At 40.6% G+C, this 22,808-nt stretch overlaps 1 protein-coding gene across 5 annotated transcripts in view; it reads right to left on the bottom strand.

Annotated features, from left to right (window-relative positions):
• Nucleotides 1–22,808, bottom strand: part of LOC137341956 (tensin-3-like) — a 385,280-nt gene that overhangs the window by 309,968 nt on the left and 52,504 nt on the right. The window contains exon 1 of one of the 5 annotated variants that reach the window (XM_068005530.1): nucleotides 4,976–5,141. The exons of the other annotated variants lie outside the window; for them this stretch is intronic. Coding sequence (XP_067861631.1) covers nucleotides 4,976–5,077 — 102 coding nt within the window. The 5' untranslated portion in view covers nucleotides 5,078–5,141. Of the gene's footprint in view, nucleotides 1–4,975; nucleotides 5,142–22,808 lie in introns of those variants that run through there. 5 annotated transcript variants of the gene reach the window in all.

The raw sequence follows: 22,808 nt of genomic DNA, 5'->3' as shown, positions 1-22,808 counted from the left end.
AAGTCTCAGCAAAGTGACTTCCTGGATGGCAAGTCCTAGCTGGGATAGATGTTTTGATAAGGAAGGAGGGACACTGTCATGCATCATTCATAGCAGGATTGTGGTAATAATCAGAAACTGTGCTCCAGGTCCAGGACTGCATGTGAGTAATGCTACATGAGATCGCTCAGTAAATTCAAAGTTTGTTGCAGTTTTAAAATGTTGTTATTGATTGAGTAGCACTGCTTTAACAATTATGTAATGATGGTTATTCATTAGGAATATCGACTAGTGCACGAACATCTTGCAAAGTCTTCTTCAGTATATGATTTTCATGGTTCCCAACACTGTTCCAGAAAATCTTACCAAAATAAAGTTATAGTAAATGTACATAAAGTACCGGGGTGGGGGGGTGGGGGGGGAGAAAGAGATCAACAGTTTTACAAAATACATTTTTACACAACCATTAACTCTCAAACCACCAGACACAGTATTTCTTGAGCTCCTATTTATTCAGTTAGGTAAGGATGACAGAGTTAACATTTTAACCTGAATAAAATTTGGTATGAACCAACAATTCAAGAACAAGAGATAGATAAGGTAACAAATATTATTTCAACATAAAATGCCATACTACTTAAAGAATTAAATTATCAACTAAATGGCCTTTATAATAGATTGCTGATGACTAATGCTATTGGCAAACTGTGAAGCTAACCTGTAAAAGGAATCTCGGGGAATGTGGTTAGTTTGTGAACAAAGCAAATAAAGTGCATCACAGCAATTGGGGAGTCATTTTACAACAGGATTCCACAGATGCTAAATGATTTAATAAACACCATTTTCAAAGGAAATTGTTTTTTAATCTCTTAGCCAAAGGATATATTTTGTCTTTATGTCAAGGGTTTTTAAAGCTTTTAAAAGAGGAAAACCTCTAATTAAAAGCAGGTGTGGGTCAAAGGTCAACCTAACTTGACTTTTGCTGTCAACCCTTAAGAATCTCACAATCCGGATGCCTCAATACAATTAGTGACTTTCTGAATACTTTAGTGGATTTCAAAAGACACTTTTCTGCCCAATGCTGTTCAAGTAATGGTCTTTCTGCATCTTTTTGAATGGTAGATAATATATAGAATTAAAAACAAGACAATTTGATTACTGTCTTTAACTCTACAATTTATTTCACGATAATTGAATAATTTTTTTTAACTGTTTGTACAGAAGTGCTTATGGATGCTGTGAAGGGGTTAAATTTAAACCAGGATAATGGGGGATACCAATATGGTGCCTCAAAATTGAAGTGACTTGTCCCTGGAGCACAGCACAAATTTTTTTTAATGCAATTACCAAATACCAATGAAGATATTGAAAGTAGCCTGATAGCATATATACATATTGCTATTTCAAATTGACATTTTAAACACCATAATACTGCCAAGCCAAATGAGCCAGTACAGGTCAATTCTACTGTGGATTGATGGACCCCTCTTATTCTCCTTTACTTGGATATGAGCCACTAAACACACATATTTTTAGAAGCACCAGTTTAATCCCTGTACAGACTGTCCAGTGACTGAGCTGCAGGCCAGTTAACTGAATTGATTACACATTTCCCTAAGAGTGCAGACTCGTACTTGTGGTTTATGCGAATTAGCTTATAATATGGGTCAGCTGCAGTATCATATCTTGCATATTTTGGTGCTGGAATAGGTACAAATTCCCATTAAACAGTGAGGAGCTTTTCCAAAACTATGTTTTACTTCATGAAATTATAGATTTATTACTCTTCAAACATGCCAAAATGATAATTGTATGCATAGTCATAAATTAACACTAATTTAATTTTCCATATAATCTGACAAATATTCTATGTCAATCTCTGAAAAAAATATATTAATAACACTGCAAAGACATCATAAATTCAGGTCCAGTGTTCCAAAACTGAAAAGAACTTACACAAATGTTTCAGTTACAGCACCCTGTCGAAACTATTACTTTTACAAACTTCAGGTCTGGATATAAAAACTCCGAAGTACTTATTAGAGATGATTTTTCGATCAAATGTCACAAATAATTCCAAATTCAATTTAAATTTATAAAATTTTAACTAAATCAGGACCAGCCAACTCTTAGAATTTATGAAATAGACTCTGCCTTCGGAGAAAACGTCTGCTGTGTCTGTTGCTGATTCAGAAACCGTTAAATAGTAAATTTTGAAAAGGAAGACTAGCAGAAAAAAAAAATACATATGGAAAATGGTAGGATGCCTACATGCTGCCTTTCTCAAAGGATTCATGGAATGCCAGAATCCCACATTACGAGCAGTATCTCGAATTTCCAGCTGACACACTGCACAAAGAATGTTTGAAATATAACCCCTGAAATCACGCACATCTGAAGTCCTGCTCATAGCCAGGTAACAGAAAACTTGCTGCAGAAGCTGTGTATGACATTACACGTTTTGTTTTTATCTGCCTTTTTAAAGTCCAGGAAATCACAAAGTTGGTTTAGGTTGATGGTCATAGAACATGACAAGCAACAAAAGTTCATTGAACATACTTGTTCCAACTGATCTAGAAATGTATAATGTAGATGTTTTATAATGTTTTATAACATCCATGTGACATCTACTAAGGATGTCTTCTGATAAATCATTCAATTGCTTTTGTCTCTTTAAATTTGCAAACTATCTAATAACCCATAATCTAAAACACTTTGTTTGACAGAACTGTTTTTCAGTATATTTTTGCTGTAGAAATAAATATCAAGGTTTTCTTTTTCCTCCTATTTTACTCCCTTTTCCACACCTCACTTAAAGGAAGTGACGTGCTGGTGTACAGTTCTACAGGATGTAGCAACACTTAGGTACATTGCTCAAGTATTCGTTATCACGTGAGAACCTGAACAATGAGTGTTAACAGCGTATCTGAATGTGGGTCCTGAGCCCAAATCTGTGCTGATCGAGAGTGATATTTTTCCATTCCACACCCACTGAAGCAGATTGTGCACCTCTGTTGTTGCTCTGAGTAGGATCAGTTAAGTCAGCACTAAAAAGGCATCTAGAATTGTTTAAAAATCTTGGTGCTGAACAACACAGAGCATCTACCTACATAACCATAGAGAGCTGCATCCAAAATTTCAGCAAACTTACATTGGCATTTATTTTCCTCGCGTTTTCTTCCTTCCTCTTGTGAAAGTTCATGTATGAATTCACATCTGTTGGAAGCCTTCTAAACATCATCCAAGTGACCAATGGTCATGTGAAAGCCCAGACAACAAAAAGTTGCATTTATGTAGCACCTTTAAATGTAGTAAAAATGTCCCAAGGCGCTTTCACTGGAGCAAAATTTGACACCGAGTCACAAAGGATATTAGGTGACCGAAAGTTTGGTCGAAGAGGTAGGTTTTAAGGAGCGACTTAAAAAGGAGAGAGAGGTAGAGAGGCAGAGAAGTTTAGGAAGGGAATTCCAGAGCTTAGAGGCCCAGGCAGCTGAAAGCACGGCCACCAATGGTGGAGCAATGAAAATCGGGGAAGCGCAAGAGGTCAGAATCGGAGGAGTGCAGAGATCTCAGGGGTTGTAGGACTGGAGGAGGTTAGAGATAAGGAGATGCAAGGCCATGGAAGAATTTGAACACAAGGATGAGAGTTTTAAAATCAAGGTACTGCCAGAATTTTAATGATGAGATTTGACAGTGGAGGGCCAAAGCCGAGCCCTGCCCTTGCCAAACAGCCACACCACTACTTTCCAACAGGATTCACTAAATAGTGATCGGGAGAGAAATGCAATTTGATTTTTCTCCCCCCTTATAGCCTGGATACACTGAATCTAAATCATAGTTGCCAACAGTTAACAACACAAACCAGACTGTAAACCAGGACTTTCCTGTTTTTTATGGCTCATTTACCTATTGAATCATTGGACGAACCCGACAGTAGAATCAAAAAGTGTTTTTTCTGTCATTATACATGATCAAAACATTATGCATAGAATAAATTAATGTTTTATTCCATTTTTTTCTTAAAGTTGTCCATTCTCAATGTTCCTGCCATTACATATTGCTATCTTGACAACCTCTGATCTTTCTGTCCATGTATTGCCTTCGTAAACTACAGCGTAGGAATTTATATAAAAAAGTCATAAAACATTGTAGATTCCAGTTAGTATTGACTCTGATTATATTACACATAATTATTGGCCATGACATTTGATGGCGACCTCTGGTTTTCTCCCTCTTTAATAAAATACTTGATATGCTGTTGTGGTTGGCAAAAGGAGGAAAAAAACATTCAACAAATTGAACCTCAAATTGCTTAAGTAGAGCAATTCATCAAACATGTTACCATTGAATTTAACAAAATGAATTTCATGAAATTTTTTCGTAACTATCTTTGTATCATAAATGATCATAAGAAGAGTTTTTCTTGCTCAGAATATCCACTGATTGAAGTCTGGGGCCAGCACATTAAAAAGGCGGGCTTATTAACTTTACGAGCTGCAAACCAGAATAGTATTTTGCTTCACGTTCCCCACGTTACTTCTTATTTCCACAACTTTTTTTAACCTTTTACACACATTTCACAACTATCTTTCACTTCTTGAAAAACTGCTTTTAAAATGAATTATCAATTTAAACATACAAGACAAATAATAAAGTAACACATCGCTGGAGAGGAATTAGAAACAATTACAGAAAGTCCAGGGATATCCATAAGAAATTTATAAACTATTTGAACTCTGCTCTCGTGGGTGAAGACTTCCACTGAACACCGATCACTGCACTGCTCCAGCAAATCCTTTTCAATTATCTGTTACATATTTCAATGCGGTCAAATCAAAAAGAAAACAATCCTGAACGAAGCAAAATTGAAATGGATTCCGATGATTTGAAAACATTAGAATCTTATTCTAGACAAACTAGTTACGATTGATCCGAGCAGATATTAAGAAAGGATAACAGTATTGTTACATTTTGAAAATGTCATAACTCACACTACCTTTTCCATAAGACCTTTCTTTCCTTGTACTTGGCTCTGATGATCCAGTGGCACATGACAAATATCATCCTCAAGGCAAGCCAAGCTCACTGTGCAGCCCATGAGAATGGCTTAATTGCTCTTTGCTTACAGTGAGCTCTTCGTGGCACTTTCCTGCAAGATGTTTCAGGTTAATCTACAATATTTTTAGACAAGAAGCTAAATCTTTTGGAACCTGGCTATACTTGACCTTTACTCGGTAACCAGAACAGATGACAACAAACAGATCAAGTACGATTAATGCGATGTCTACCTCCAATCAACATAAACTGACCAGATTGTCCCTCACAATGGAAAAAGCAAGGGATATGTCGCATGCCTTTGACTCCACTAAGGAAATGAAGCCTTCCTACTCTAGTGGGAGGGTTTCTGGATCTGGGTACGACAGCCAGAAACAAAGTTTAAAAAAAAGTTGGAAGCTTCTCAATATAATTCATCCAATCAGCCAAGAAATATTAAACTCTTCACAAATGATCTATACCAAAAAAGATGACATGCATTTAAAGACATATGGGGTAGTAATTATTTCAGAAACAAATACACTGCTTAAAACACCCATAAATCAACAATTAAACTGAGCAAAGAGACAGTCCAAAATAGCTCCGTATGAGATCAAAGTGATTTTGTTTTACCAAAGACACGTCATCCAATATAGTGCACGAAGTTGATGTACACTACCTGTATAAATATTGCATATACCTAATGATGGTCAATGTCACCTGTAACTACTTCTTTCATGTTATGCCCTTTATTCACAAGAATTACTGCATTGAAGAATTTACCCTTATAAGCAAAAACGTTATTATTTCTGGAATTTGAAAAGATGCCTTCAGGGGGTCTTTTTAATGAAATCCAGACCTTCAGCTCTGGCTGAAGTTAAGAACAGCTCAAATATCAGGAAATGAGTCCCATCTGCTCTGCATGGATTCAAATAACACTGTATTAAAATGAGATTTTATGAAACTGAATTAATAAGCAAATCCCTGTGGTCACTGATTTAATTGGATTTCACTGTTTTCCATCATTTTGTTTAAATAGTGTGCCTGAGTGTGAAACAATAAGAAAATGAATTAAGACTCTAAAAACATACATTACTGATTTTCCAGTTAAATTGAGGTAACACAGTAGTAAATAGAATATTCATACACTTTTCCCTAAAAGCACAAAAAATTGGCAAACAAAATCACTACATCCTTTTTTGCCAACCCCTCAAATATTTGATTCTCCAAAAGCTTTTCATGATGTACTGAGTATTCTCCAGCAACTATTAACAGCATTGTTGATAAAACAAATAGTATAAAAAATGCACAGCAGGGCAGAGGAATTAAAGAGGGAGCTCAGTCAGAGCTGGAACAATGGCACACTATGCACTGTAATGTAGGCCAAACCCCCAAGAAGATTGCTTCTGTTTAATTAAAAGAATAATTGAACCACCGATTCTTAAAGATGTAATGCTGCTCTAATATGGTATATCGGGTGGCAGTAAAAAGGAGGATCAATGACTGGACCAGGTCTAAATATAGGCTGGTCCTGTGTGGAAGCATCTAGTCTTGACCCAGGCATCTTCATAAGACTGAAATAGGTTAACAGTCCAAGTGGAAGATCACTAGCACAAAACATGATCATACTATTCCACTGGCTGAGGATGTTGGGTTGAAACAAAATGTGCCCGTAAGACAAATTCTTCATTCACAGAAACCCTAATCCCATTAGTGTTACCTCAAACACAACTGAAAAATCACTATGCAATCCAGTTTATAAACAAACCCAATCAATCCAATTCCAGTATAACCAACCACGCTGCACCAATCGGATAAATCATTCCGAGGATTACAAGTCTAAAATTATAAATTTTAGTTGTTGACGACAATCACTATGAGCCAAATTTCCCAACAGTGCTTCTGGAGAACTGGGCAGGCAGCTTACACATACTGGCAATTGAGATAATCACAATCACTGCCAAACTTATAATTTCAAATAATTACAGCAATTCTAGCAAACAACACTACATTTGCTAAAATTAGAATGACCACTTTGTACTATTTTTATAATAGAGAGGGAGAAGGCAGCCTGAATCCTCCTACCAATCACTTAGAAACAATGAAACAGGAGCAAACTACCCCTTCACGAGATATTCAGTTAGACAGTACTTACTTTCTCAAGGGGAAGAGCATGAGGTTAATATAAATAATTTTTCCTGTGCCTTGTCTCTTGCTAATAGACTGCATACTTTAAAAAAAAACATACTCCTTCACTAAAGTAGCCAGTGAAGCTGTGTCCCTGTTCTCCATCCAGCAGTGGGGTTTGGAGATCCGCTCACATTCCAGCTATCAATCTGGATGCTTTTGCAGGAAACAACCTCAACGGTCTCTGCTCCTTTTTCGTATCGCGAATAAACCAGATTTGTTGTCCAATTTTCCACCAAAAGCTGCAACAATCTTGTTCATCGATTACTTTGACTGTCACTCACAAGTGAAAGAGGCAGTTTAAAATGAAGAATTCAGCCTGCCAGGCAACATGTGCTGTCCAGTTTTTCCGTAAAATTCAACACCCAGCTCCTATGCAACGATGAAATTAGTTGCAGAAAAGCCTTTAAAATTAAAATGAAGTCTAAAAGTCTATTAACTAGGAATTTACAAACTTTTGGCTAAAAATGCATAGACACAAATATTTAATCATACTAATAGGATTTATGCAATATTGAGGTGGAGAATACATTTACTTTTAATGTCTCAGAAACAAGAATGCCTCTTGTTCTTAGTTGTAATTGGTTAAGCTCTCGCTTTACCTGGACAAGACTTCCCATTCTGTACAGAAAAACACTTTTTTAAAAACATGTAATTAAAACTATGCCAACCCCATATGCTTTTTAATTAAGGAGTCTTCTCTGGCTTCAAATGTGATTCTCTCTCAGCCTGCCATAGTGCTGCTACGTGTCCACTTATTTATGGCTCTTTTCAAAGCTGCTAGTTTGTAGCAGTTTTTTTGTGTTGGAGCCTCCATAAAGCTCCAACACAGCAGTGTTACCCACTCTTTCAAAGACCACCAAGGCTGGGACTCTTTTCTCTAGAAAAGAGGGGGCTAAGGGGTGACCTGATAGAGGTCTTTAAAATAATGAAAGGTTTGATAGGGTAGACGTAGAGAAAATGTTTCCACTTGTGGGGGAGTCTGAAACTGGAGGTCATAAATATAAAATAGTCGCTAATAAATCCAATAGAGACTGCAAGAGAAACTTCTTTATCGGAAGAGTGGTAACAATGTGGACTGCGCTACCACAAGTTAAAAGGAAGGTGGTTGTAGTAGGCGACAGTATAGTTAAGGGGATAGACACTGTTCTCTGCAGCCAGGAGCATGGGTCCCGGATTTGCAAAGAAGTCTGGAGAGAGATGCAGTGGTATCTGTCCAGGTTCGTCCCGAGCAGCTCCGTAACACAGGACTCTGTGCTCTATGGGCTGTTCCCGGGGATGCACAGAGACAGACATCAACTGCTGCTGGAAGACCATCAACTCGGTGAAAGATGCCCTTTGGTCTGCCCGAAACCTGCTGGTCTTCCAGTGCATGGAGCTGTCCTCGACCGAGTGTTGCAGACTGGCACATTCCAAGGTCCAGGACTACGTGCTCGGAGACGCACTGAAGCTTGGTGCAGCCTCCACAAAGGCTCTGTGGGGAAAGGCAACCATTTAGAGCCTTCCCACCATTGTATACCGAGGGGTTGCAATCAGGGAAACCCCCCGGGCAGAATGTAAAATTCAAATTGCTGTAATGTACCTGAATGAATCTGTAATGTATCTGTAATGAATCTGTAATCAATAATCTGTATTGAGTATAATGCAATGAGACATCCCAGAGTGTCATGAACTGTAATTATGTACAATGTGTTCATTGAACTGAACTTGATTTAACCTGCAAATTGTATAATCTGTATTGTGTACGATTGGAATGTGATATGACAAATGTATTGTATGTTTTTGCTACAAATTTTATGAATAAAGTATATTTTTTGAAAAAAGCAGCTATGTTGCCTACCCGGTGCCAGGGTTAAGGACATCTCCTCCGGGCTGGAGAAGAACTTGGAGTGGGAGGGGAAGGATCCAGTTGCCGTGGTCCACGTAGGTACCAACGACATAGGTAGGACTAAGAAAAAGGTTCTGCTGAGAGAGTTTGAGCATCTAGGGACTAAATTAAAAAGCAGAACCACAAAGGTAATAATTGCTGCATTATTACCTGAGCCATGAACAAATTGGCATTGGGTAAATATGATCAGAGCGATGAATGTGTGGCTCAAAGATTGGTATGAGAGAAGTGGGTTTCGATTCATGGGGCACTGGCACCAGTACTGGGGAAAGAGAGAGCTGTTCCTTTGGGACGGACGACACCTGAACCATGCTGGGACCAGAGTTCTAGCGAATTGAATAACTAGGGTGGTAGGTAGGGCATTACACTAAATTGGGGGGGGTGTCCCGGTAGAGAGAAATCTAGAATGCTAAAGAGAAAAAAGACAAAGAAGCAGTGCAGGAAATTCAATGGGGTAAGGATAACCAGATTGTGTCAGGAAGGGACAGAGCGTACAAACAAAAAAAGAGTGCACTAAATAGGGTCCGAGTAAGAAAAAGTTGTAACAAGACAAATAGGGCCACAGCACAAAAAAAATGGTAAGATGTCTAAAAATGTTAAAAAGACAGATCTAAAGGCACTGTATCTGAATGCACGAAACATTCGTAATAAGGTAGACAAATGAACAGCGCAAATAGATGTAAACGGATACGATATAATTGTAATTACAGAGACATGGCTGCAGGGTGACCAAGGCTGGAAGCTGAATATCCAAGCGTATTCGATATTTAGGAAGGACAGGCAAAAACGAAAAAGGAGGTGGGATGGCGTTGATTGTAAAGGATGAAATCAGAGCAATAGTGAAAAGGATATTGGCTCAGAAAAGCAAGATGTAGAATCAGTCTGCATGGAGTTAAGAAACACCAAGGGGCAGAAAATACTGCTGGGAGTTGTCTATAGGCCTCCAATCAGTAGTGGTAATGTCGGGGATGGGATCAAACAGGAAGTTAGAGATGCATGTAACAAGGGTACTACAGTAATCATGGCTGACTTTAATCTACATCTCGACTGGCCAAACCAAATTAGCAATAATGTTGAGGAGGATGAATTCCTGGAGTGTGTACGAGATTTTTTTTAGACCAGTATGTTGAGGAGCCAACCACGGAACAGGCTAAACAATTGGGTATTGTGCAATGAGAAGGGGTTAATTAATAATTTTGTTGTGCAGGGTCCTTCAGGGAAGAGTGACCATGACATGATAGAATTCTTAATTAAGATGGAAAGTAAAATAGTCCAATCCGAAACTAGGGTCCTAAATCTAAACAAAGGAAACTACGAAGGTATGAGGAGTGAGTTGGCTATGATAGATTGGGAAGTTTCATTAAAAGGCATGATGGTGGATAGGCAATGGCTAATGTTTAAGGAACAAATGCATGAATTGCAACAATTATACATTCCTTTCTGGCGCAAAAACACAAAAGGAAAAGCATCCCAACCATGGCTAACAAAAGAAATTAAGGATAGTGTTAAATCCAAAGAGGAGTCATATAAAATTGCCAGAAAAAGTAACACGCCTGAGGATTTGGAGCAGTTTAGAATTCAGCAAAAAAGGACCAAGAGATTGATTAAGAGTGGAAAAATAGAGAATGAGAGTAAACTTGCAAGGAACATAAAAGTGGATTGTAAAAGCTTCTACAACTATGTAAAAAGAAAAAGATTAGTGAAGACAAACATAGGTCCCTTACAGTCAGAAACGGGTGAATTTATAATGGGGAACAAGGAAATGGCAGAGCAATAAAACAAACACTTTGGGTCTGTCTTCACAGAAGAAGACACAAATAACTTCCCAGAAATGCTAGGGAACCAAGGGACTAGTGAGAAGGAGGAATTAAAGGAAATTAGTATTGGTAAAAAAAAGTGCTGGAGAAATTAATGGGACTGAAAACCGATAAATCCCCAGGGCCTGATTCTCTGCATTCCAGTGTACTAAAAGAGGTAGCCATGGAATTAGCGGATGCATTAGTTGTCATCTTCCAAAATTCTATAGATTATGGAACAGTTCCTGCAGTTTGGAAGTTGGCAAATGTAACCCCACTATTTAAAAAAAGGGAGAGAGAAAACAGGGAACTACAGACCGGTTAGCCTAACATCGGTAGTAGGGAAAATGCTAGAGTCTATTATAAAGGATGTGATAACAGGACATTTAGAAAATATCAGTGGGATTAGACAAACTCAATGGATTTATGAAAGGGAAATCATGTTTGACAACCTACTGGAGTTTTTTGAGGATGTAACAGGTAGAATAGATAAGGGAGAACCAGTGGATGTGGTTTATTGGGATTTTCAGAAGGCCTTTGATAAAGTCCCACATAAGAGGTTAGTGTGCAAAATTAAAGCACATGGGATTGGGGGTAATATACTGGCATGGATTGAAAATTGGTTAACAGATAGGAAACAGAGAGTAGGAATAAATGGGTCTTTTTTGGGCTGGCAGGCAATGACTAGTGGGGTACTGCAGGGACCAGTGCTTGGGCCCCAGCTATTCACAATATATCAATGATTTGGATGAGGGAAACGAATGTAATATTTCCAAGTTTGCTGACGACACAAAACTAGGTGGGATCCTGAGTTGTGAGGAGGATGCAAAGAGGCTTCAAGGCGATTTAGACAAGTTGAGTGAGCGGGCAAATACATGGCAGATGCAATATAATGTGGATAAATGTGAAGTTATCCATTTCGGAAGGAAAAACAGAAAGGCAGAGTATTATTTAAATGGTGATAGATTGGGAAATATTGATGTACAAAGGGACCTGGGTGTCCTTGTACACCAGTCACTGAAAGCAAACATGCAGGTGCAGCAAGCAGTTAGGAAGGCAAATGATTAGTTGGCCTTCATTGCAAGAGGATCTGAGTACAGGAGCAAGGATGTATTACTGCAGTTATACAGGGCCTTGGTGAGACCACACCTGGAGTATTTTGTGCAGTTTTGATCTCCTTATCTAAGAAAGGATATACTTGCCATTGAGGGAGTGCAGCGAAGGTTCACCAGACTGTTTCCTGGGATGGCAGAACTGTTGTGTGAGGAGAGATTGGGTCGACTTGGTCTGTATTCACTCGAGTTTAGAAGAATGAGAGGGGATCTCACTGAAATGTATAAAATTCTGACAGGGCTAGACAGACTGGATATTTCCCCTAGCTGGGGGGTCCAGATCAAGGGGTCACAGTCTCAGGATAGGGGGTAGGACATTTAGGACTGATATGAGGAGAAATTTCTTCACTCAGAGGGTGGTGAACCTGTGGAATTCTCAACCACAGAAGGCTGTGGAGGCCAAGTCACTGAAAATATTTAAGAAGGAGATAGATTTCTAGACACAAAAGTCATCAAGTGGTATGGGGAGAGAGCGGGAATATGGTATTGAGAAAGAGGATCAGCCATGATCATATCGAATGGCGGAGCAGGCTGGAAGGGCCGAATGGCCTACTCCTGCTCCTATTTTCTATGTTTCTATGTTTCACAAGGTGTAGCTGAGGCAAACAACATAGATGTATTTCAGGGGAAGCGAGATAAGCACATGAGAGAGCAAGGAATAGAAGGGTGTCCTGATAGGGTTCGATAAAGTCAGGAGGGAGGAGGCTCATGTGTAGCATAAACGCCGGCATAAACCAGTTGAGCCAAATGGCCTATTTCTGTGGTGTAGTTTCAATGAAACTCGATATAACCAAGACCCATACCACCCATTCCCAATTACCAACACCATTGTGGAACCTTATTTTCCTGTTGCTTCCCGCCACGAACCAGCAAAACACACAGCCATCTCCATCAATACTCATCAAAATCTTCAACTCTCAAATTCCAGTCATCATTAAACAATGCCATTGTAACCTCATCATTAAGATGTGATGTGATTATTTATTTTAAATTTGAGAGGTTACAGCTTAAAATATAACTGCACTGAAACACCTGGAAGCGCAGCCATTCCAACATCCCTTGCTCTTAATCCAGGAGGAGTATAGGCGTTTAGTATTAAGCAGAGCACTGTGTCCACTTAGTTCTGATACAACCTCGTGTCAGGGCCTTGTCCGTCCATCCATTGTGATGCTCTCTCACTTTCTTTTAAATAGGAAATTTGATCCTCTGCTCAGGTACTTGTAAACAATTTTACAACACCAAGTTATAGTCCAGCAATTTTATTTTAAATTCACAAGCTTTCGGAGGCTACCTCCTTCCTCAGGTGAACGATGTGGAAGGAGGTAGCCTCCGAAAGCTTGTGAATTTAAAATAAAATTGCTGGACTATAACTTGGTGTTGTAAAATTGTTTACAATTGTCAACCCCAGTCCATCACCGGCATCTCCACATCAGGTACTTGTAATGAGGGGTGGCATTGACAGGCAGCACCTGACTGGGGAAATCAGCCCTATCATGGAACCAAATTATTTCCTTACATCACTATGTTCATAAACATCATGCAAGGAATCTTACAACACCAGGTTATAGTCCAACAGTTTTATTTGAAAATCACTAATAAAACTGTTGGACTATAACCTGGTGTTGTAAGATTCCTTACATTTGTCAACCCCAGTCCATCACCGGCATCTCCACATCATAAACATCATGGTGAACCATGACTTCTCATACCTGTGCCAGAAATCAATTGCTCTCGTCTATGCAACCTTCACAGGACCTGGCTATGCACACATCTGACAAAACAGCGACCACCCTTCAAAAGTAATTCATTAGCTGTGAAGTGCTTTGGGATGTCCTGAGGATGGAAAAGCTGCAGATCTTGTGAGGCCACATTGCTGCAAGCTCTTATTTCCTTCAAAAATCATCTCACAACAAAAATCCTTCCCCCACTTCAGATGTCTTATAGGGATACTCACATTTTAATTCCGAGTTTTTCGTGGTCCCTGCCACTCCTTCATGCCCACCCACACCAGTAAGCTTTCCTCCTAATCTGGAAAAGCATTGACCACCCAAGCTCAAACATTTCTTCCCCCCCACTCCCCCAACACCCCATCACAGTATATTTCTCTTGTGTTTTTTCTAGGTACCCTGCCTAAATCACACTCAAGCTTCATTCACTTGGACTCACGCTCAGTGAGTGAAGGCATCTGCACACGAGGCATCCAACTATTTTATTTCAACCGCAAAGTGGCTTTCATTGGTTTGTTCGCTGCTATCTCTGCTGCACCACAGATCTGTCAGGGCACTTCAGGTTAACAGTTCGAAAACTAAAAGTGATGGTGGTGGAGTGGAGACGTGGCATATCACACAAGGCTGTATCTTCTTAAAATTATCAGTGCAAAGTGAGGGGTGTGTCTAATACACAGGGGCTTACTACAACAGAAGACTTATGGCATTTATAGTCAAACCTAATTACAAGACATTCTTAGCACAGATCTCTCATTCTAACAAACTCTGTTTGTGGCTAAAATTGAAATGCCATTCCAGTCCCCAAAGTAGCTAAAACACTTACACACATTTTTTTTCCCCCACTATGGTTGTCAAGCTTGCCATTCTGTAGAAGTACATAATAATGTTCGACTCGAATTGGTGCATTGCTTGTCAAATATTAGAATGCTTTACAGCCTTCAAACTTCCACTATATACACAAGTGCTACTTTTCAGTTATTCATTGTGGATTAAATTCCTGTAATCTTTCAGTGAGGCCATCATATATCGACTGAATGGAACATCCTTCTTGATGTCAGCCAAGAAATTGGGGAATGGGTAACATTTCACATACAACACCACACTGCAATAGGCAAGAGTTAATGTTCAGCATCCAAATAGCAGTGCTGTAAACAATGGAGAGAGATAACAAAGAAAATGATCACAAACTTTGCTTTCAGGGCTTAACTTTATCACCTGAACTCCTTGACAAAGTTTCTTCTTCTTGCAAATAGCCCCTCCTATTAAATACTCTGTACTTGATGAATGCTATTTCAAATTTAAGTCAGATGAGAAAAAAATAGCAGACAGACATTCAGTGATAATCCAATCATGCACCTCTCATCACATAGGAACACAGGAACAGGAGTAGGCCATTCAGCCCCTCGTGCCTGCTCCGCCATTTGATAAGATCATGGCTGATCTGTGATCTAACTCCATATACCTGCCTTTGGCCCATATCCCTTCATACCTTTGGTTGCCAAAAAGCTATCTATCTCACATTTAAATTGAGCTAGTATCAATTGCCGTTTGCGGAAGAGAGTTCCAAACTTCTACCAACCTTTGTGTGTAGAAATGTTTTCTAATCTCACTCCTGAAAGGTCTGGCTCTAATTTTTAGACTGTGTCCCCTACTCCTAGAATCCCCAACCAGCGGAAATAGTTTCTCTCTATCCACCATATCCGTTCCCCTTAATATCTTATAAACTTCGATCAGATCACCCCTTAACCTTCGAAACTCCAGAGAATACAATCCCAATTTGTGTAATCTCTCCTCGTAACTTAACCCTTGAAGTCCGGGTATCATTCTCGTAAACCTACGCTGCACTCCCTCCAAGGCCAATATGTCCATCCGAAGGTGCGGTGCCCAGAACTGCTCACAGTACTCCAGGTGCGGTCTAACCAGGGTTTTGTATAGCTGCAGCATAACTTCTGCTCCCTTGTACTCTGGTCCTCCAGATATAAAGGCCAGCATTCCATTAGCCTTATTGATTATTTTCTGCACCTGTTCATGACACTTCAATGATCTATGTACCTGAACCCCCAAGTCCCTTTGGACATCCACTGTTTTTAAACTTTTTACCATTTAGAAAGTACCCTGTTCTAACCTGTTTTGATCCAAAGTGGAAGACCTCACATTTGTCTACATTGAATTCCATTTGCCACAGTTTTGCCCATTCACCTAATCTATCAATATCACTTTGTAATTTTATGTTTTCATCTACACTGCTTACAATGCCATCAATCTTTGTGTCATCGGCAAACTTAGATATGAGGCTTTCTGTGCCTTCACCTAAGTCGTTAATAAATATTGTGAATAATTGAGGCCCCAAGACAGATCCCTGCGGGACTCCACTAGTCACATCCTGCCAATGTGAGTACCTTCCCATTATCCCTACTCTCTGTCGCCTTTCGCTCAGCAAATTTCCTAACCAAGTCCGTACTTTTCCCTCGATTCCATGGGCTTCTAACTTAGCTAACAGTCTCTTATGTGGGACCTTATCAAATGCCTTCTGGAAGTCCATATAAATAACATCCATTGACATTCCCCTGACCACGACTTTAGTCACCTCTTCAAAAAATTCAATCAGGTTTGTCAGGCACGGCCTACCTTTCACAAATCCATGCTGGCTCTCTCTGATTAACTGAAAATTCGAGGTGTTCAGTCACCCAATCCTTAATTACAGACTCCAGCATTTTCCCCACAACAGATGTTAGGCTAACTGGTCTATAATTCCACGGTTTCCCTCTCTCTCCTTTCTTAAAAAGCAGAGTGACATGTGCAATTTTCCATCCAGAAGGACAGTTCCTGAATCTAGAGAACTTTGAAAGATTAAAGTTAGGGCATCTGCAACGTGCTCACCTACTTCCTTTAAAACCCTGGGATGGAAACCATCTGGTCCTGGGGATTTGTCACTCTTTAGAGCTATTATTTTCTTCATTACTGTTGTTTTACTTATGTTAATTTTATCGAGTCCCTGTCCCCGATTCAATATTAGTTTTCTTGGGATTTCCGGCATGCTATCCTCTTTTTCGACTGTAAACACTGATGCAAAGTAATTGTTCAACATGTCCGCCATTTCCCCATTGTCAATGACAATATCCCCACTTTCACAGGGCTCTTCTGCTAAACAATTAGTGCTGCTACAAAAATAATGTTCTGCACACCAAATAATTTTTCTCGTTTATGTCATACCATTGAGCTGAACTGTTCCTCCTGGATTTCAAAATGCATAAAAAAAATTGCTGATTTAGTTGAGCATATAACCTTTTGGTCTCCATTTACAACAGTTTATTCATGTATTGCACACTACTGCTTCTGTTCCCACATCTGTAAAAACTCATCAAGTCACTGGTATTTGTTACCCACAGGGAAACGAATTTTAAACACTCAACCACAGAAAAAAGTTTAAAGTTTTAATATTCTGAAGGTACATATTACACTGCCAACCCATTTGTTTATATGATAAATGCTTCTGTTAAAACCAGACAAAAGTTCATGCATTTTGCAAACCTGTGACCATGATTCTGAAGAAAGTTGTTTTTGAGACTACAACTGAGTAACAAGAGTTCATTTGTCACACAAAGACACATTATACCAGTCACAAAAATATACTGTCAGTTGATAGATATAGATTAATTAAACTCTGTTGAGTTCAAACTAAATTTTAGTCGCCTAATGCAAGTTATAAACACAGGTTCAGATTAAAAGATACATGTGGTCATAAATTCACAAACTGAAGATAATTGGTCAGTGCTGTGGGCTACAACACCGTCCTTTTACCTCTTGGACACAAGTTTGAATTCACCTAGCCCAATGGGCTGGTAAAGGTCCTAAATGAAATAAGCTTGGTCAATGTCAACCGAGTCTCCAGGAGTGTGAGTCTGGATCACAAAACTACAATTCAACACTAACTCAATCTCACTCTGGAAGGCCACAAGAATTACTGGTGCTGAAAATGTATAAATTCAAGCTGGTGCACCGGGAAAATGCTCTCCTCAGCTTGAGGATTAAGCGAGATTGCTGGTAAACATGAGCTTCACCATGTACAACCAATGTTACACTCAACCTAATTTTGCTTAATGTGGACACTGGGGTGCAGAAAGAGGAAGAATATTCTTATTTCCCAGTACTGAACTTGCATCACTTTCTCTTCCTCCATCTCCACTACCACCACCACCACAACAACTTGCATTGGAGAGGAACAGAGGGACCTTGGAATGCATGTCCACAGATCCCTGAAGGTAGCAGGACAGGTAGATAAGGCGGCATACGGGATACTTTCCTATATTAGTTGAGGCATAGAATATATGAGCAAGGAGGTTATGCTCGAACTGTATAAAACATTGGTTAGGCCACAGCTTGAGGACTGCGTACAGTTCTGGTCACTACATTACAGGAAAGATGTGATTGCACTAGAGAGGGTACAGAGGAGATTTACGAGGATGTTGCTGGGATCGGAGAATTTTAGCTATGAGGGAAGATTGGATAGGCTGGGGTTGTATTCTTTGGAACAAAGGAGTCTGAGGGGAGATTAAATTGAGGTTTACAAAATTATGAGGGGTGCAGATTCAGTGGATAGGAAGGACCTATTTCTCTTAACAGAGAGGTCAATAACCAGGGAGCATAGATTTAAAGTGATTGGTAGCAGGATTAGAGGGGAGCTGAGGAATTTTTTTTTCACCCAGAGGGTGGAGGGGGTCTGGACTCACTGCCTGAAAGGGTGGTAGAGGCAGAAACCCTCAACTCATTTAAAAAGTACCTGGATGTGCACCTGAAGTGCCGTGACCTACAAGGCTACAGACCAAGTGCTGGAAAGTGGATTAGGCTGGGTGGCTCATTTTCGGCTGGCACATTCACGATGGGCTGTATGGCCTCCTTCTGTGCTTAAAATTTTCTATGATTATATTTATATTGTGCTTCTAACAAAGAAAAGCATCGCAAGGTGCTTCACAAAGGCGTATGGAAAACAGAAACCAAGCCAAAGAAAGATTAGCAGTGGTGACCAAAAGCTTTGCAAAACAGGTAGGTTTTAAGGAGGGTTTTAAAGAAAGAGAAGGAGGTGAAGAGGGAGAGGAGTTTAGGGAGGGAATTCCAGAACATGGGCTTAGCCAGCTGAAGGCACGGCCACCAATGGTGCAGTGAAGGTAGGGGGGAAAATGTACAAGAGGCCAGAATCAAAGGAATAGAGAGAGTGGGAGGAGGGGTTGTAGGGCTGGAGGAATTCACAGAAATCGGGAGGGCTAAAACCATGGAGAGAATTAAAAATGATGAGAAATTTTAATTTCAGCCATTGGGGGAACCAGGAGCCAAAGTAGGTCAGCAAAGACAGTTATTCTGAGTGAGCTGTACTTGGGGCAGGATACGGAGGGAGAGGATGATGAACAGTCAGAGGTCATGGTCCATATCGGTACCAATGACATAGGTAGAAATAGGGATGAGATCGTGCAGGCAGATTTTAAGGAGATAGGAAAGAGATTAATAAGCAGCACCTCAAAAGGTAGTAATCTCCGGATTACTCCCGGTGCCTCGCACTAGCGAGTATAGAAATAGGAGGATAGAGAAGATGAATGCGTGGCTGGAGGGGTGGTGCAGGGGGGAGGGCTTTAGATTCCTGGGGCATTGGGACCGGTTCAGGGAGAGGTGGGACCTGTACACGCCGGATGGGTTGCACGTCAACAGGGCCGGGGCCATTATCATCACGGGGAGAACATAAGAAATAGGAACAGGAGTAGGCCATCCGGCCCCTCGAGCCTGCTCCACCATTCAACAAGATAATGGCTCATCTTCGACCTCAACACCATTGTTCTGTACTATTTCCATATCCCTTGATGCCTCTAATATCTAGAAATCCATCAATCTCTGTTTTGAATGTACTCAATGACTGAGCCTCCACAGCCCTCTGGAGAAGAGAATTCCAAAGATTCACCACCCTCTGAGTGAAGAAATTTCTCATCTCAGGTCATAAATGGCCGACCCCTTATCCTGAGACTGTGACCCCTGGTTCTAGACTCCCCAGCCAGGGGAAACATCCTCCCGACATCTACCCTGCCAAGCCCTGTAAGAATTTTATATGTTTCAATGAGATCGCCTAAACTTGAGAATACAGACCTGGCCTACTCAAACTCTCCTCATACGACAAACCCGCCATCCCATGAATCAGTCTGGTGAACCTTCGTTGCACTCCCTCTGTGGCAAGTATATCCTTTCGTAGGTAAGGAGAACAAAATTGTTCGCAATACTCCAGATACGGTCTCACCAAGGTCCTATATAATTGCACGAAGACATCTTTGCTCCTGTCCTCAAATCCTCTTGAAACAAAGGCCAACATACCATTTGCCTCGCTAATTGCTTGCTGCACCTGCATGTTAGCTTTCAGTGACTCATGTACAAGGACACCGAGGTCCCTTTGAACATCAACATTTCCCAATCTCTCACCATTTAAAAATACTCTGCATTTCTGTTTTTCCGACCAAAGTGGATAACTTCACATTTTTCCACATTACATTCCATCTGCCATGTGATTGCCCACTCACTCAGCCTGTCTATATCCCCTTGAAGCCTCTTTGCATCCTCCTCACAACTCACATTCCCACCTAGTTTTGTGTCATCAGCAAATTTGGAAATATTACATTTAGTTCTCTCATCCAAATGATTGATATATATTGTGAATAGCTGGGGTCCAAGCACCGATCCCTGCGGTACCCCGGAGGTTTGCGAGCGCTGTTGGGGAGGGTTTAAACTAGCTTGGCAGGGTAATGGGAACCTGAGCGTAGATTCAGAAGGGAGAGAAGTAGAGCTGGAAATGGAAAGCAGAAAATAAATAAGTGAGTTTGGAAGGCAGAGAAAACAAAGGTTAGAAAACAGACAACAAAGGAGTCTGGCAGTATTTAATGGTATTCACTATATTCCTTGCATTGAGGTATATAAGGCAGATAAGCTAAGGGCATAGATAGACATGTGGAAGTACGATATCTAAGCTATTAGTGAAACATGGTTTAAACAGGGGCAGGAATGGCAGCTCAACATGCCTGGATACAGGGTTTTCAGTCACGATCGAGAGGGGGGAAAAAAAAAGGGGGAGGTGGCAATATTGGTTAAAGAAACAATTACGGCTGTGAGGAGGTATGATAATGTTAGAAGGATCATCAAATGAGGCAATATGGGTTGAGCTAAAGAAAAAAGGGGCAGTCACACTTCTGGGAGTGTACTATAGGCCCCCAGTCAAAGGGAGATAGAAGAGCAAATATGTAGGCAAATTTCTGAGAAGTGCAAAAACAATAGGGCAGTAACAGTAGGGGTTTTCAACTACCCTAAAATTAACTGGGATACAATCAGTGCAAAAGATATCGAGGGCGCAGAATTCTTCAATTGCATTCAGGAGAACTTTTTTAGCAAGTACGTAGCAAGCCCAACAAGAGAGGGAATAGCTCCGGATTTAGTTTTAGGGAATAAAGCTGAGCGGGTGGAAGGAGTATCAGTGAGGGAGCATTTTGGTGGTAGTGATCATAATTCAGTTAGATTTAACATAGTTATGGAAAAGGACGGAGACAGAACAGGAGTAAAAGTTCTAAATTGGGGAAAGGCCAATTTTACTAAGCTGAGAAGTGATATGGCAAAAGTGCACTGGAAACAGCTATTTGAAGGTGAATCAATGTCAGAGCAGTGGGAGGCATTCAAGGGGGAGATTCAAGGGGTTCAGAGTAAACAGGTTCCGACAAAGAAAAAGGGTGGGACTGCCAAATCTAGAGCTCCCTAGATGACAAGGGGCATACACGGTAAGATAAAGGAAACTTAGTTCAGAAAGTAATAATGCAAAAAGCCGAGAGCAGTAAAGAAAGTGCAGGGGTAAAATTAAAAAGGAAATTAGGAAAGCAAAGAGAAGGCATGAAAAAATACTGGCAAATAAAATTAAGGAAAACCCAAAAATGTTTTACAAATACATAAAGAGCAGGAGGATAACTAAGAGTAGGACCTATTAGAGACCAAAAAGGTAACCTGTGTGTGGAGGCGGAAAATGTGGATATGGTTCTTAATGAATACTTTGCGTCTATCTTCACAAAAGAGGGGGACGATGCAGAGATTGTAGTTAAGGAGGAGAAGTGTGAAATATTGGATGGGATAAACATAGTGAGAGAGGAAGTATTTAGGGGTTCAGCATCTTTGAAAGTAGATAAATTGACAGGCCCAGATGAAATATATCCCAGGCTGCCAAGAGAAGCAAAGGAGGAAATAGCAGAGGCTCTGACCATCATTTTCCAATCATCCCTGGCTACAGGTGTGTGCCAGAGGATTCGAAGACTGCTAATGTTGTACCATTGTTTAAAAAGGGAGAAAGAGATAGACAGAGTTTTTCTTTTATTTGTTCGTGGGATGCGGGCGTCGCTGGCCATCCCTAATTACCCTGGAGAAGGTGGTGGTGAGCCGCCTTCTTGAACCGTTGCAGTCCATGTGGTGAAGGTTCTCCCATGGTGCTGTTAGGTAGAGAATTCCAGGATTTTGACCCAGTAACGATGAAGGAACGGCGATATATTTCCAAGTCGGGATGGTGTGTGACTTGGAGGGGAACGTGCAGGTGGTGTTGTTCCCATGTGCCTGCTGCCCTTGTCCTTCTAGGTGGTAGAGGTCGCGGGTTTGGAGGTGCTGTCGAAGAAGCCTTGTCAAGTTGCTGCAGTGCATCCTGTGGATGGTACACACTGCAGCAACGGTACACCGGTGGTGAAGGGAGTGAATGTTTAGGGTGGTGGTTGGGGTGCCAGTCAAGTGGGCTGCTTTGTCCGGGACGGTGTTGAGCTTCTTGAGTGTTGTTGGAGCTGCACTCATCCAGGCAAGTGGAGAATATTCCATCACAATCCTGACTTGTGCCTTGTCGATGGTGGAAAGGCTTTGGGGAGTCAGGAGGTGAGCCACTCGCCGCAGAAAACCCAGCCGCTGACCTGCTCTGTTAGCCACAGTATTTATATGGCTGGTCCAGTTAAGTTTCTGGTCAATGGTGACCACCAGAATGTTGAATGTAGGGGGATTCGGCGATGGTAATGCTGTTGAATATGCTGTGGTTAGACTCTCT

Source organism: Heptranchias perlo, chromosome 2, assembly GCF_035084215.1.
Source record: "Heptranchias perlo isolate sHepPer1 chromosome 2, sHepPer1.hap1, whole genome shotgun sequence".
Lineage (NCBI taxonomy): Eukaryota > Metazoa > Chordata > Chondrichthyes > Hexanchiformes > Hexanchidae > Heptranchias > Heptranchias perlo.
The sequence above is the reverse complement of the archived record's forward strand: the minus strand, read 5'-3'. Positions and strand labels throughout refer to the sequence as shown.